The sequence below is a fragment of the Cetorhinus maximus genome, chromosome 10 (assembly GCF_964194155.1).
Source record: "Cetorhinus maximus chromosome 10, sCetMax3.hap1.1, whole genome shotgun sequence".
In the NCBI taxonomy this organism is placed as follows: domain Eukaryota; kingdom Metazoa; phylum Chordata; class Chondrichthyes; order Lamniformes; family Cetorhinidae; genus Cetorhinus; species Cetorhinus maximus.
The window spans coordinates 132,908,826-132,921,721 of NC_135888.1; the positions used below are offsets into that span (position 1 = coordinate 132,908,826).

General features: G+C 46.5%; 1 protein-coding gene across 1 annotated transcript in view; it reads left to right on the top strand.

Moving 5' to 3' along the window:
- The window catches only part of synpo (synaptopodin), a 92,844-nt gene that overhangs the window by 33,765 nt on the left and 46,183 nt on the right, over nt 1-12,896 (top strand). Inside the window, exon 2 of the mRNA XM_078551186.1 lies at nt 2,281-3,506. Coding sequence (XP_078407312.1) covers nt 3,098-3,506 — 409 coding nt within the window. The 5' untranslated portion in view covers nt 2,281-3,097. The remainder of the gene's footprint in view (nt 1-2,280; nt 3,507-12,896) is intronic.

The following is a 12,896-nucleotide window of genomic DNA, read 5'->3' on the forward strand; positions in this document are numbered from 1 at the left end:
AGGGGCCGAATGGTGTCATTCTATGTTTGGAGGAATATAAGGATCATTCTAGAAGGATACAACAGGCAGTAGACGTTTGCCTGAGTGATCTGAAAGCAAATCTGTCAAACAGATGGGCAAATTACCTTTGTGCTTCCTGACTCACAAATTAAATTTCCCCAGCACACACCAGTCAAAAGGGTATAATTTCCTCTTTAACACAAATGTGATCACAAGGACTGGGAAACCACATTAGACACAATCTGTAACAGATACGGATCACATTGAACGTTTAATCGCTTTTTCCCCCGTTGCTGCCTTAGATAGAATCCTGGACTCTTACTGCATGGCGATAAAGGCCATTTGGCCCATCATGCCCTTGCCAGCTCTTTGAAAAAGCTGTTCTGTTAGTCTCATTCACCCCATTCTATCCCCCATAGATCTTCTACTTCATGGATTCATCCAATACCCTTTATCTCTAGATCTGCCTCCACCGCTCTTTCAGGCTGTGCGTTCTAGAACATAACAATTTGCTACCCCAAAAAATAACTTTCTCCTCATCACCCCTCTGACTCTTCTGCCGAATGCTTTAAGTCTGTGTCCCTCTGGTTACCAGCCCTCTGGCCACTGGAAGCAGTTACTCCTTATTTACTGTATCAAAATCTTTAAACCCCTCAACTAATACTTCCCTTAACCTTCACGGCTCTGAGAAGAATAATCCCATTTTGTTTATTCTCTTCACATAACTGAAAACCTTTCGCCTGGGTGCCATTCCAACAAATTTCCTTTGCAAGCTCTTAACATCCTTCCTGAGGCGTAGTGCACAGAATGGGGCACAATATTCTGTCAGAGGCCTAACCAGTGATTTACAAAGGTTTAGCATTGACTTCCTAGCTTTCCCTGGGCTTGTTCTCCTCAGAGAAGAGAAGGTTGAGAAGCGATTTGCTGAAGGTGTTCAAAAGGGGTGTAATGCTGGACCTGTATAAAACGCTGGTTAGGCCACAGCTGGAATTCTGTGTACAGTTCTGGTCACCACATTACAGGGAGGACATAATTGCTCTGGAGGAGAGCACAGAGGAGATTTACAAGAATGTTGCCAGGGCTTGAAAATTGCAGCTATGAAGAAAGATTGGCTAGGCCAGGGCTGTTTTCCATGGAACAGATAAGGTTGAGGGGTGTGACCTAATTGAGATGTACAAAGTAACGAGGGGCCTAGATAGCATAGGAAAGATCTATTTCCCCTAGCTGAGGGGTCAATTACAAGGGGGCATAGATTTAAGGTGATTGGTAGAAGGATTGAAGGGGACATGAGGAAAAACCTTTTCACCCAGAGGGTGGTGGGCATCTGGAATTCACTGTTTAAATTGGTGATTGAGGTTGAAACACTCAACTCATATAAAAGATACCTGGGTCTGCACCTGAAGCACTGTAACCTGCAAGGCTACAGACCAGGTGCCGGAAAGTGGGATTCAAATAAGCGTCTAGTTTCTGTGTTTTTTTCCCTTTTCGTGCCGGTGCAGGCACGATGGGCCAAATGGCCTCTTTCTGTGCCATAACTTTTCTATGAGGGAAAAGTTCTAGAAGGGTACAACAGGCAGTCGACATTTGCCTGAGTGCTCCAAAAGCAAATCTGTCAAACGGATGGGATGTTTGAGCTGGTGAGGGAGCTGGGCAGAGTAGACAAGGAGAAACTGTTTCCATTGGCTGAAGGGTCGAGTACCAGAGGACACTGAATTAAGACAATTGGCAATAGGACCAAAGGCAGCGTGAAGAAAACCTTTTTAACGCAGCGAGTGGTTAAGACCCGGAATGCACTGTCTGGGAGTGTAGCGGAGGCAGATTCAATCGTGGCTTTCAAAAGGGAATTGGATTAGGACCCAAAGGGAGAGAATTTGCAGAGCTACAGAAGAGTGGGACTCGCTGAGTTGCCCTCCCAGAGAGCCAGCAAGGGCACAACGGGCCAAATGGTCTCCTTGTGCAGTATAACTTTTCTATGTTTGGTACTTTATGCCCCTGGTTATAAAGCTAGAGATCCTGTATGCTTTTTTTGACAGGCTTCTCAACGTGCCCTGTCACGTTCAAAGATTTCTGTGAGTAAGCCCAGGCCTCTCTGTTCCTGCACCCCTTTTAAAATGGCACTGTTAATTTTCCCAGGCCTCATTCCTCCACCAAGATCTGTCCCACAAGTAAGGCAGGGGTTTGGCTTTGATCGTAATAAGCAGTTTGGGAAGGTGGGGGAATGCCTAAGAGAGACACACACACTTGCCTTCACCAATGCATCTCTTTCCTGTTTCCTTTTAGGTGGTTAAATAGAAACGTCTCGGAAGAAGGGGGAAGGCCATGGCCGGACGGCTAGTGGAGGGATAAACGTGGAAGGGAATGTAAGAAACTTCCTTCCCACTGTCCACCAACGCCCAACAGCTCTCCTTCAGAACCTCAAGGAAGGGGCTGCGTGGTCAAGAATCGCGGGCCACCATTAGCATGACATATAGTGGACAGCACCTGCCTGACTTGAAGCTTTGCTACCTGTTGAGTGCGTCTCGCGGAGGGTCAAGACTGGTTAAAATCTGAATGGCTATTTTCTTTTGGAAGAGGAAGAGAAACCCTTTCATCTTTGGCCGGCTTCCTCAATGTAACTAAATCAGAGCGGCCGGGCCACAGAGTCAAGAAGATCAGTCAGGCGCTGCTCAAGGAAGACAGGACACGAGGACACCATTGCAAATAAGTTTTGCTGACAACAAGAAGTAAATATTATTCAAACCCCGTTCTTTTCGTTTTCCTCTTCTGAAGATACTTAAAGCAGAGTCTCTCTTGTCCGCTACCTGAATAATTTTCCAACAAGCAGGATTTGACTCTCGCACGCTTTTTAAATAAATCTTCCAACAATCGGGGGGGGCTGAGGGTTGATCAGAGCCATGTATACTTAAAGATTAAAGACAAAACTCGTGCAACACACAACACCTGAGGGGATTTACTTCATGTTTTGTTTTAGGTTATCCTTAACAAGACTCTTAAAGCTGAACGCGATCCAAACACCTTTGAAGTGGTGAGACATTCCATCGACCTCGGCTTCCCGAAACTTCCAACACCTACACCAAGCCCGCAGGGTGCCAGCCAGATGCAGGTGGGGGCAGATGTGCATTCCTGTGGCTTTTTCACCCAGGCACCAGCCGAGCCAAAGGCAAGGTGGTATCCGGGAGGGAACGGCTCACCGCCGCCCACCGCAGGCTGCCGGGGACAGGAGGACCGTCGGGGGAATTGGGGAGGCGAGGAGGAAGGCACGGCCAGAGGTGTGGACCTGGATAAAGAACATGGCATCGCCGAGAGCTGGGGGCCAAATTCCACTTTCAGCGAGGTGGCTATCAGGCAGCTGCCCTCCACCCTGAGGGAAGATGACTGCACCTTTTACACTCTACCTGAACAAGGCACAGCAATTAAGACTGAGTCAAGGGGCAAAGATAAATGCAGAGCTCCAAAGGTAGTGCCACCTATAATACGGGGTGTGGCTCCACATCAGAGACCCGCAAGTAAGAAAACTAATTTTATTTTCTCTTGGTTAACATTGACCTTTAGCAGCTGATGGTATCATCTCATATCCTTAATAAAACAACAACATGCCAGCTAGAGCAATCCAATATATTCATAACAGAAGCTCCCTGTCAATATTGGAGCACATACCTCAGGCTAACATTTGCAATGCAGTTACTGAGCTGCGCTGTCAGAGGGTCAGTGCTGGGGGAGAGCTACACTTTCAGAGGGTCAGTACTGAGGGAGAGCTACACTTTCGGCAGGGAAGTACTGAGGGAGTGCCGCGCTGTCAGAGGGTCAGTACTGAAGAAGTGCTGCACTTTCAGAGGAGCAGTACTGAGGGAGGGCTGCATTGTCGGAGGGACAGTATTGAGGGAACACTGCACTGTTGGAGGGTCAGTACTGAGGGAACACTGCACTGTTGGAGGGTCAGTACTGAGGGGTTGCTGCACTGTTGGAAGGGCAGTACTAAGAGAGTGCCACACTGTCAGAGGGTCAGTACTGAAGGAGTGCTGCGCTGTCAGAGGGTCTGTAATGAGGGGACACCACACCGTCAGAGGAGCAGCACTGAGGGAGTGCCACGCTGTCAGAGGGACAGTATTGAGGGAGTGCTGCAATTTCAGGGGGTCGGCACTGAAGAAATGCCACACTATCAGAGGAGCCATACTGAGGGAGGGATGGTACTGAGGGAACACTGCACTGTCGAAGGGGCAGTACTAAGGGAGTGCAGCACTGTGGGAGGGGCAAAATTAAAGGAGTACTGCACTGCCGGCAGGTCAGTACTGAGCGGGTGCAGCACTGTCAGATGGGCAGTACTAAGGGAGTGCTGCACTTCTGGAAGATCAGTACTGAAGGACACTGCATTTTCAAAGGGTCAGTACTGAGGGAGTGCTGCACTTTCAGAGGGACAGTATTAAGGGAGTGCAGCACTGTGGGAGGGTCAGTGCTGAGGGAATGCTACTATGTCAGAAAGGCAGTACTGAGAGAGTGCTGCACTGCCAGGGGCTCAGTACTGAGGGAGTGCTGCACTGTCGGAGGGGCAGTACTGAGGGAGTGCTGCACTGTCAGGGGCTCAGTACTGAGGGAGTGCTGCACTGTCAGGGGCTCAGTACTGAGGGTGTGCTGCACTGTCGGAGGTGCTGTCTTTTGGATCCAGTGCTACCTGACACATGATCTTCCTGTTTCACTGGTTTAACGAATGCCATTAACCCAGAGCAGTATTGAAAGAAGAACAGTCAGAAACTTATCTAGTCCTTGACCAGCAATTCCCCTTGGAAACGTAACTGAAAATATGGCTAAAGAGCTAAATAAATGCAATCATTGATCTGGTCAGTGCTGGGATGTTCTCAATCCCCCAGACAGGAAGTCCATCCTGCATAAAAAACTTCAGCCAACCTCCCACCTTCCACCCTCTACAAACCTCAGCTCATCCAAATCTACTACCTATGTACATGTTAACTCACATCAGTTCCTGTCCCCCCCATCACTCCTGCCCTCGCTGACCTACATTACTAGCGCTCAAGCAAAACTTCGAATTTAAAATTCTCATCCTTGTATTCAAATCCCTCCATGGCCTCATTGCCCCCCACCCCCACCACCCCTCAATCTCATCCAGGCCTATAACCCTCTGAGATCTCTGCACTCCTCTTATTCTGGCCTCCTAAGTGCCCCCCCCCATTTTAATTGATCCGCTACAGGTCTTCAGTTGCCAAGGCCCAAAGTTCTGGAGTTCCCACCCTACACCTCTCCAACTCTCTCCCCTCCTTTAAGACGCACTTTAAAACTACTCTTTGAGTGTTCAAAAGAAACTTTAATAGTAAATAATATAAGAACATGTAAGAAGATGCTGGAAAAGCTCAGTAGGTCTGACAGCATCTGCGGAGAGAGAAACAGAGTTAACATTTCGAGTCCGTATGACTCTTCTTCGGAGCTTTGATCAAGCTTTTGGACATCTGACCTGATGTCTTCTTCTGTGGCCCAGTGTCAGGTTTTGTCTGATACCACTCCTGTGAAGCGCCTCATTTTACAACTGAAAAGGTGCTATATAAATGCAAGTCGTTGTTGTTGCAGTTCGAAGGGATTGCTGCGTTGATCCTGAACTTTGAGACATCGATGATCCAAGGTGACTGGATTCCAGGGTCATGCGACTGAACTCACGCCAGCATCAGCCATCAGAGGACGGCAGAGATCAATAGGTTGATGGCACAGCTTGTGGACATTTCAATTGACATTCCTGCTCTTCAGCAACAACAGTAACAATTTGCATTTAATAGCACCTTTAACATGGCTAAAAAAACTCCCAAAGGCACTTCCCGGGAGCAATTATTCAACAAAACAGCACACCAGGCCACATATTCGAATATTATCAAAGCATAGAATATTGCTGAAAAGAGAGAGACCTGTGGTTCATCTTGCACTCGTCGGGACAAACACAAGAATTCCAAATTTCAAACAATCACCACAATTTATACTAGAGGAGAAAAGGGTGCCGATCGGTTGGCAAACCAACTCTGATTGGCTGAGACATTGCCATGGAGAAAGGAACAGGAAACTATAGGCTCCCCAAGCTCCCAGGTAATTCAAAAAAGGCACAAGGCTTGAATCATAGAATGCCACATCCCAGAAGGAGGCCATTCAGCCCATTATACTTAAGTTGCTGCTTCAGTATAGCTATCCAATTAATCCAATTAATATTAGGACACGTGACCAAAAATTTGGTCAAAGAAGTAGGGTGTTAAGGAGCATCTTAAAGGAGGAGAGAGAGGTACAGAGAGCTGGAGAGATGAGGATATGAGACAATGGAGAGAGGATACGTTGTCCAGGATCTCCTGTCCCGGTCTCTCTGAAGAGTTTGCAATGTGGGCGCTGCTCAGATCTGTGTCACCGAGGGTGAGCTTGGATTCACCAGGGATATTTCCACACTCTTCTTGCCAGATGTTGAGCAGCGAATCCTCAAATTGTGTTCAAAAGAAGCATCTCAACACCAAAAGCACCAAGAGGGAGAGGGTGCTGGTTAACTAAAGAAAGGAGAATGAACAAGTTCAAAGTCCACTCTGTTCCACTACAGAACATGCTGCAAAAATTCCCTATAACCATTAGTAGTTAGAGGGTGGATAAGAGTAACGAGGAACAGCAGTGAAGTTTGAACTCACTCTGTGCTGCTTTCCATCTGCTCAACTCCTTTGAACTCTGGACTTTTCTTGGTGCACATCTCATGCTCACTAAGGAAAGGAAGAACTTACATTTCGAAAGCAACTTCCAACACCTCAAGTCGTCCCAAAGTACTTCCCAGCCGATGAAGTACTTTCTCATGTGCAGTCACTTTTGTAATGTAGGAAATATGGCACCCAATTTGTGCACAGCAAGCTCCCACTAACAGCAGCGTGACAATAGCCAGATAATCTGTTTTCATGATGCTGACTGAGAGATAAATATTATCCCAGGAAACCGGGGAGAACTCCTTTGCTTTTCTTGCCATGGGTTATTTTCCGTCCATCGAAAAGGGCAGATGGGTTCTGTTTAATACCTCAGCTGAAAAAAACGGCACCTCTGACTGTGTAGCACTCCCTCAGTGCTCTATTGATATTGTCTGCTCGAGTGGGAAAGGGGGGGGGTAGTGGGAATTGAAACAGCGGCCTTCCTGATTCAGAGATAAAAGAGATTGCTGTACACTGACACCTCACAATGAGAACAAACCCCACAATTAACTTGGGCACCAGTCAGGGGGCCCAAAGTGAGCAGCATCCCACCACCACCTGCATCCCTCAGCCCTCAACACTGTGAGACCCAATAAACTTTAAATCCTTTGCTTCAATTCAACATAGCCTTGCAAGTGTTTCCTTTTCAAGATTTATCCAATTTCTTTTTGAAGGTTGAGTCTGCTTCTACTAATCTTTTAGGCAGCGCACTCCAGATCACAACTGAAAGATGGTGGAAGCAGATTCAATGGTTATTTCCCAAAGGGAATGGGTTCCTTGTGTGAAAGGAGGACATTTATAGGGTTGTGGGTAAGAACAGGGAGAATGGGGCTAAGAGCCATCACAGGCCCGATGGGCTGAATGGCCTCCTTCAGTGCTGTACGTTCAAAGCAACTCACTGCTTATAAAAAAAAATCTCATCTTGACCAGGCCATCATTGCCCCCTTGTTACCGACCATTCTGCCACTGGGAACATGTTCTCCTGATCAACTCTGTCAAAACCCCACATGATTTTGAACACCTCTATAAAATCTCCCCTTAACCTTCCCTGCCCCAAGGAGGAGAATCCTAGCTCCTCGAAACTCTCCGGCTGACCAGATGTATCTCTGAGAGGCAAAGGGGGCGGAAATAGACTGAGATTTATTTAGTGCTGTAATATCTCTCCGACCCGCTTTCCCATTGCGTGAGGCTCCTAGATGAAAGTGTTGGATTACTGTAATTACCAGCTGATACACAGATGAGAAAAGCCTGAGCAAAGCCATGTGGTTGGACCTCACAGCCTTTCACCTGCTACTGAAAGCTGTCTTATATGTGTGGTCATTGGCCAGGCTACAAGTGGAATGTTAAGCCCAGATTTTTGAGACCTTACTTTGAGTCGGGTGTCATGGACATGGAGAGAGTGTAGGAGTGATTCACTCAGGTGACACCTGGAATCCAAAGTTTCTTTATTCTTTCATGGGGCGTGGGCGTCGCTGACCATACCAGCATTTGATTCCCATCCCTAATTGCCCTTGAAAGGAATGGCTTGCTAGGTGATTTCAAAGGGCATTTAACAGTCAACCACATTGCTGTGGGCCTGGAGTCACATGTAGGCCAGACCAGGTAAGGATGGCAAATTCCCTTTGCTAAAGGGGTATTAGTGAACCAGATGGGTTTTTACAACAACCAGTGATGGTTGTCATGGTTACTGAGACTAGTTTTTATATTCCAGATTTATTAATTGAATTTAATTTTCACCAATTGGCGTGGTGGGATTTGAACCTGATCTGGCTCTGGATTCCCCAGTGAGATCACTGCTACACCACCACCTCCCCTTTATGGAGGGACCAGAGAACTTGAGGCTCTTTTGAGAGAAGGTTCAGGGGCGGTTGAGGTCTTCACAAATAATGAAGGGTTTCCATGAGGTAATTCAGGTGAAACTATTACTCCTGGTGCAGTGAGACAATAATGGACACCAATTTAAGGAAATTGTGAAAGAGCGAGAGAGAGGGGAGAATTTTTGTTTTACCTGGTGGATCGTTTGGGATATGGAACACCAAAACAATAGGGGAGCAAGATCTAGGATGAGTTTTCAAAAAGGAAATGGATAAATATTTACAACAGAGAAAGGTAGAGGGAGCGAGGGGGAGGGAAGGAAGTGGAAAGGTCTATCAGAGACTCATCATAGGCATAACAAGCCGATTGCCTCCTCCTGGGGTTTACAGATTCCAAATTTGTGACACACTCTGGAGGGCCGTGAATGCTACATGGGGTCAAAGGTCAGCACCTTTCTCATCTTGTGCTCAGTCTTTTAATCATTAAACTGATCAAATAAAAAAGATTGTAGATGATAAATGTGGCTCTGCAGGAACCATTTATGACCGACCCTGCGAAGCTCGACTAAAGGTTACAGGATCCCCGGTCAGCAGAGGTTGAGCTGAATATTTTTCTCCTCAGAGCAGGAAGCCTGGCCTTATCGCAGATTTTACCGCAGGGAATGAAAGGTATGAGAAAAAGGTGAAGTCCGTCAAATGCCGCTAAGTGTGGATTTTGCAAGATTGCAGGGTGAAGGGTGGGATTGAGGAGAATGAACAGCCTCTCAGTTTGGAGGGGAGGCTGAGGGAGGGAAAAGGCTTCCACCGTTCGGAGGGCAGATTGAGGAGGAGGGGAGTCCCAGAGTTTGAAGGGGACACTGCGGGAGTTAAGGACGTCCACCGCTCGAAAGGCCTGGGAAAGAACGAGTTAAGTTGCTTGGTTAAGATGGGCTGCAGCGGTTCAAGGGGGCAGCTCACCACCACCTTCTCAAGGCCAGTTCGGGATGGGCAATAAAATGCTGGCCCGAGCCAGCGATGCCCACACCCTGTGAAGAATAAAAATAATTGAGGGGTCGAGGTGACGGATCCTGATTCAATGCTGTGAAGATTTTCAGGGAGAACAGGGGATTTGCAACTGAAAGGAATAAGGAGGGCAGATTTGGGGAAGAAATGAGAAAGTGATAGCAATGAAGTAAAGACAAGGAAGGTACCTTTCCAATGTTGGAATGGGAAGGCCGGTAGGAGGATAGGCCTGAAAGTAGGATTTGATAACAAGTTAGATCCTTTATTGTGTCATAATGGAATGTTGTAAATGATTTGCAAGACTACTTATTTTCTTGCATATTTTTATGTTCGAGCCCTCCATAGCTTTTAACATTTGGCTGCCTTGTGGATACCCTCCAAAAGGTGCCCCACCTAGTGGCCTGGCAGAGAACCAGCGAGCACCCAAACTCAGCACATTGCTCCCTGGGCAGGAGTGCCAGCGCTGATTCACGCCTAGAAGAAAGAGAGGTTATCTCATCGAGACATATGAAATTCCGTTTCTTTATTCTTTCATGGGGCATCACTGGTATTTTGTTGCCCATCCCTAATTACCCTCAAACTAGGTCATTTCAGGTGACAGTTAAGAGTCAACCACATTGCTGTGGGGCCTGGAGTCACATGTAGGTCAGAACAACAGATTTCCTTCCTTCCCTAAAGGGACATTAGTGAACCAGATGGGTTTTTACAACAATCAGTGATAGTTTCACAGTCACCATCACTGAGACTAGCTTTCAATTCCAGGTTTATTAATTGAATTCAAATTCCATCAGCTGACATAGTGGGGTTTGAACCCATGTCTCCAGAGAATTAGCCTGGGCCTCTGGATTACCAGTCCAGTGATATTACCACTACACCACCAACTCCCCATCTTGACAGTGTGGATGCTGAGAGACTGTTTCTCCTGACTGGAGTGTCAAGAACTGGGATTGGGCAGTGGGTCGGGGGGGAGGGGAAGGGGGAGGGGGATGGAGGCGGGGGGTTTGTGGGGACGCATTCATCATCTCAGGATAAGGGGGTTGGGATGTGGAGAAATTTCTTCACTCAGAGGATTGTGAATCTTTGGAATTCTCTATCCCAGAGAGCTGTGGCTGCTTAGTTGTGGAGTATATTCAATACTTAGATCGAAAGATTTTTGGACACTAAGGGAATAAAGGAATATGGAGATAGGGCGAAAAAATGGAGATGAAGTAGAAGATCACCCATGGTCTTATTGACTAACGAAACAGGTTTGGGGGACCAAGTGGCCTACTCCTGCTCTTACTTCTTGTGCTTTTATGGTGCCCTGCGGTTTGTGGTTTGGTTTCCATTTTAAATAATTTGGATCATCTCTTTGGGTAGCTTGTGGCCTTTTCTGGATTGAGAAGATTTCCCACTACTTATGAGTGACTTAGGTCCAGCTCCAATAGGTTTCTTCAAACGCTCCTTTATTTACACTACAGCACATTCTAAGCTTCTAGGTAAGTACATCTCTCCCTTGTGCAGATTATTCCACCTTCTGTTCACAGTCTCTTGCACATGACTGATGATGTCACTGTTACATCATGATACACATTACTACCTCATGACCATAACTATTAACCCTTTAGTCTACACCCTGTAGATGTGTTGAGGATCACAGAGAGACTGAAATTTGCTCAATGTTTAACCCTCTGCACATGTTCTTTTCAAACAGCCATGGCGTTGGGGGAGGGGGGGTGGGGAGGGGGGAACAGGTGGATTGCCCTTGTCTAGCGCCTTTACCTTCCTTTAGTGCTTTTGGCTGACTCTAAAACCAAAATCAGGCGGATCTCGTAGATGACTATGATGGATAAGCTGATGTCAGCACCATACCCACTTTGAACCTGGCGTCTATTCTAGTGGCTGTGGGTGAGCAGCAGATGAGGAAGTCAGTTCATCCATCGGGCCGTCAGGAGCTTTCAAATACTTTTCTTAAAGAGAGCACATTCTTCCCAGAAGTAATTACTGACCGGGAGTTTCTGTAGCGCACGACTGAAGTCTACATCTGCAACCAATTGTGGACAGAGCACTTCAATGAGGATTCCAGCTGATCTCTCCTCTCGGAAACCTCTTCGAGCAGAACTGAAACACCCGGACAACTAGTGAAGCCCTGCTGTTACTTATTAAGAAAAGTAGCCATAGTAAGATTAAACTCTTTAAATAATTTAAAACAATTTGATGAAAGAAGAGGCTAGAATTTCTGTAGTGCCGTTCGTGACTTCAAGGCCTCCCAAAGCGCTTTACAGTGGATGGAGTCATTTGTTTGAAGCGTAGTCACTGTCACAATGCAGGAAATGAGAAGCCTACATGTGCAGAGCAAGATCCCACAACCCACAATGAGGTAATTGACGACAGAAACTGTTTTAATAATTTTAGTTAAGGGATGAATATTGCATCAGGGCACGAGGGAAGGACTCGCGTGTTCTTCTCAATATCTTTTCTTTTCACAGAATCACAGGGCTGTTACGGTGTAGAAGGAGGCCATTCGGCCCATCATGTCTGCGCCAGCTCTCTGTGCATTTTAACTTCGTGCCAATCTCCTGCCTTTTCCCTGTAACCCTGCACATTGTTTCTATTTAGATAATCATCCAATGCCCTTTTGAATGCCTCAATTGAACCTGTCTCCACCACACTTCCAGGCAGTGCATTCCAGACCCGAACACTCACTGTGTGTGTTTTCTCACCTCGCATTTGCTTCTTTTGCAAAACACTTTAAAACTGTGCCCTCTGGTTCTCAATCTGTTTACGAGCGGGAACAGTTTCTCCCTATTTACTCTGTCCAGACCCCTCATGATTTTGAAAGCTTCTATCAAGTCTCCTCTTAGCCTTATCCTCTCCAAGGAAAACAGTCCCAACTTCTCCAATCTTTCCTTATAACTGAAGTGTCTCATCCCTGGAACCATTCTTCTAATCCTGTTCTGCACTCTCTCCATTGCATTCACATCCTTCCTATAGTATGGCACCCAGAAATGTACACAATACTCCAACTGAGGTCTAACCAGTGTCTTATATAAGGTCACCCATAACCTCCCTGCTCTTATACTCTATGCCCCTATTAAAGAAGCTTAGAATGCTGTATGCTTTAGAAACAGCTCTCTCTACCTGTCCTGCCAAATTTAGTGACTTATGTACATATACACCCAGGTCTCTCTGTTCCTGCACACCCTTTAGAATAGTACCCTTTATTATATTGTCTCTCCATGTTCTTTGTACCAAAATGCATCACCTCACACTTCTCCGCATTGAACTTCATCTGCCACCTATCTGCCCACTCCACCAATGTGTCAATGTCCTTTTGAAGTTTTACACTGTCCCCCTCACAGTTTACAATTCTCCCAAGTTTTGTGTCACCCGCAAA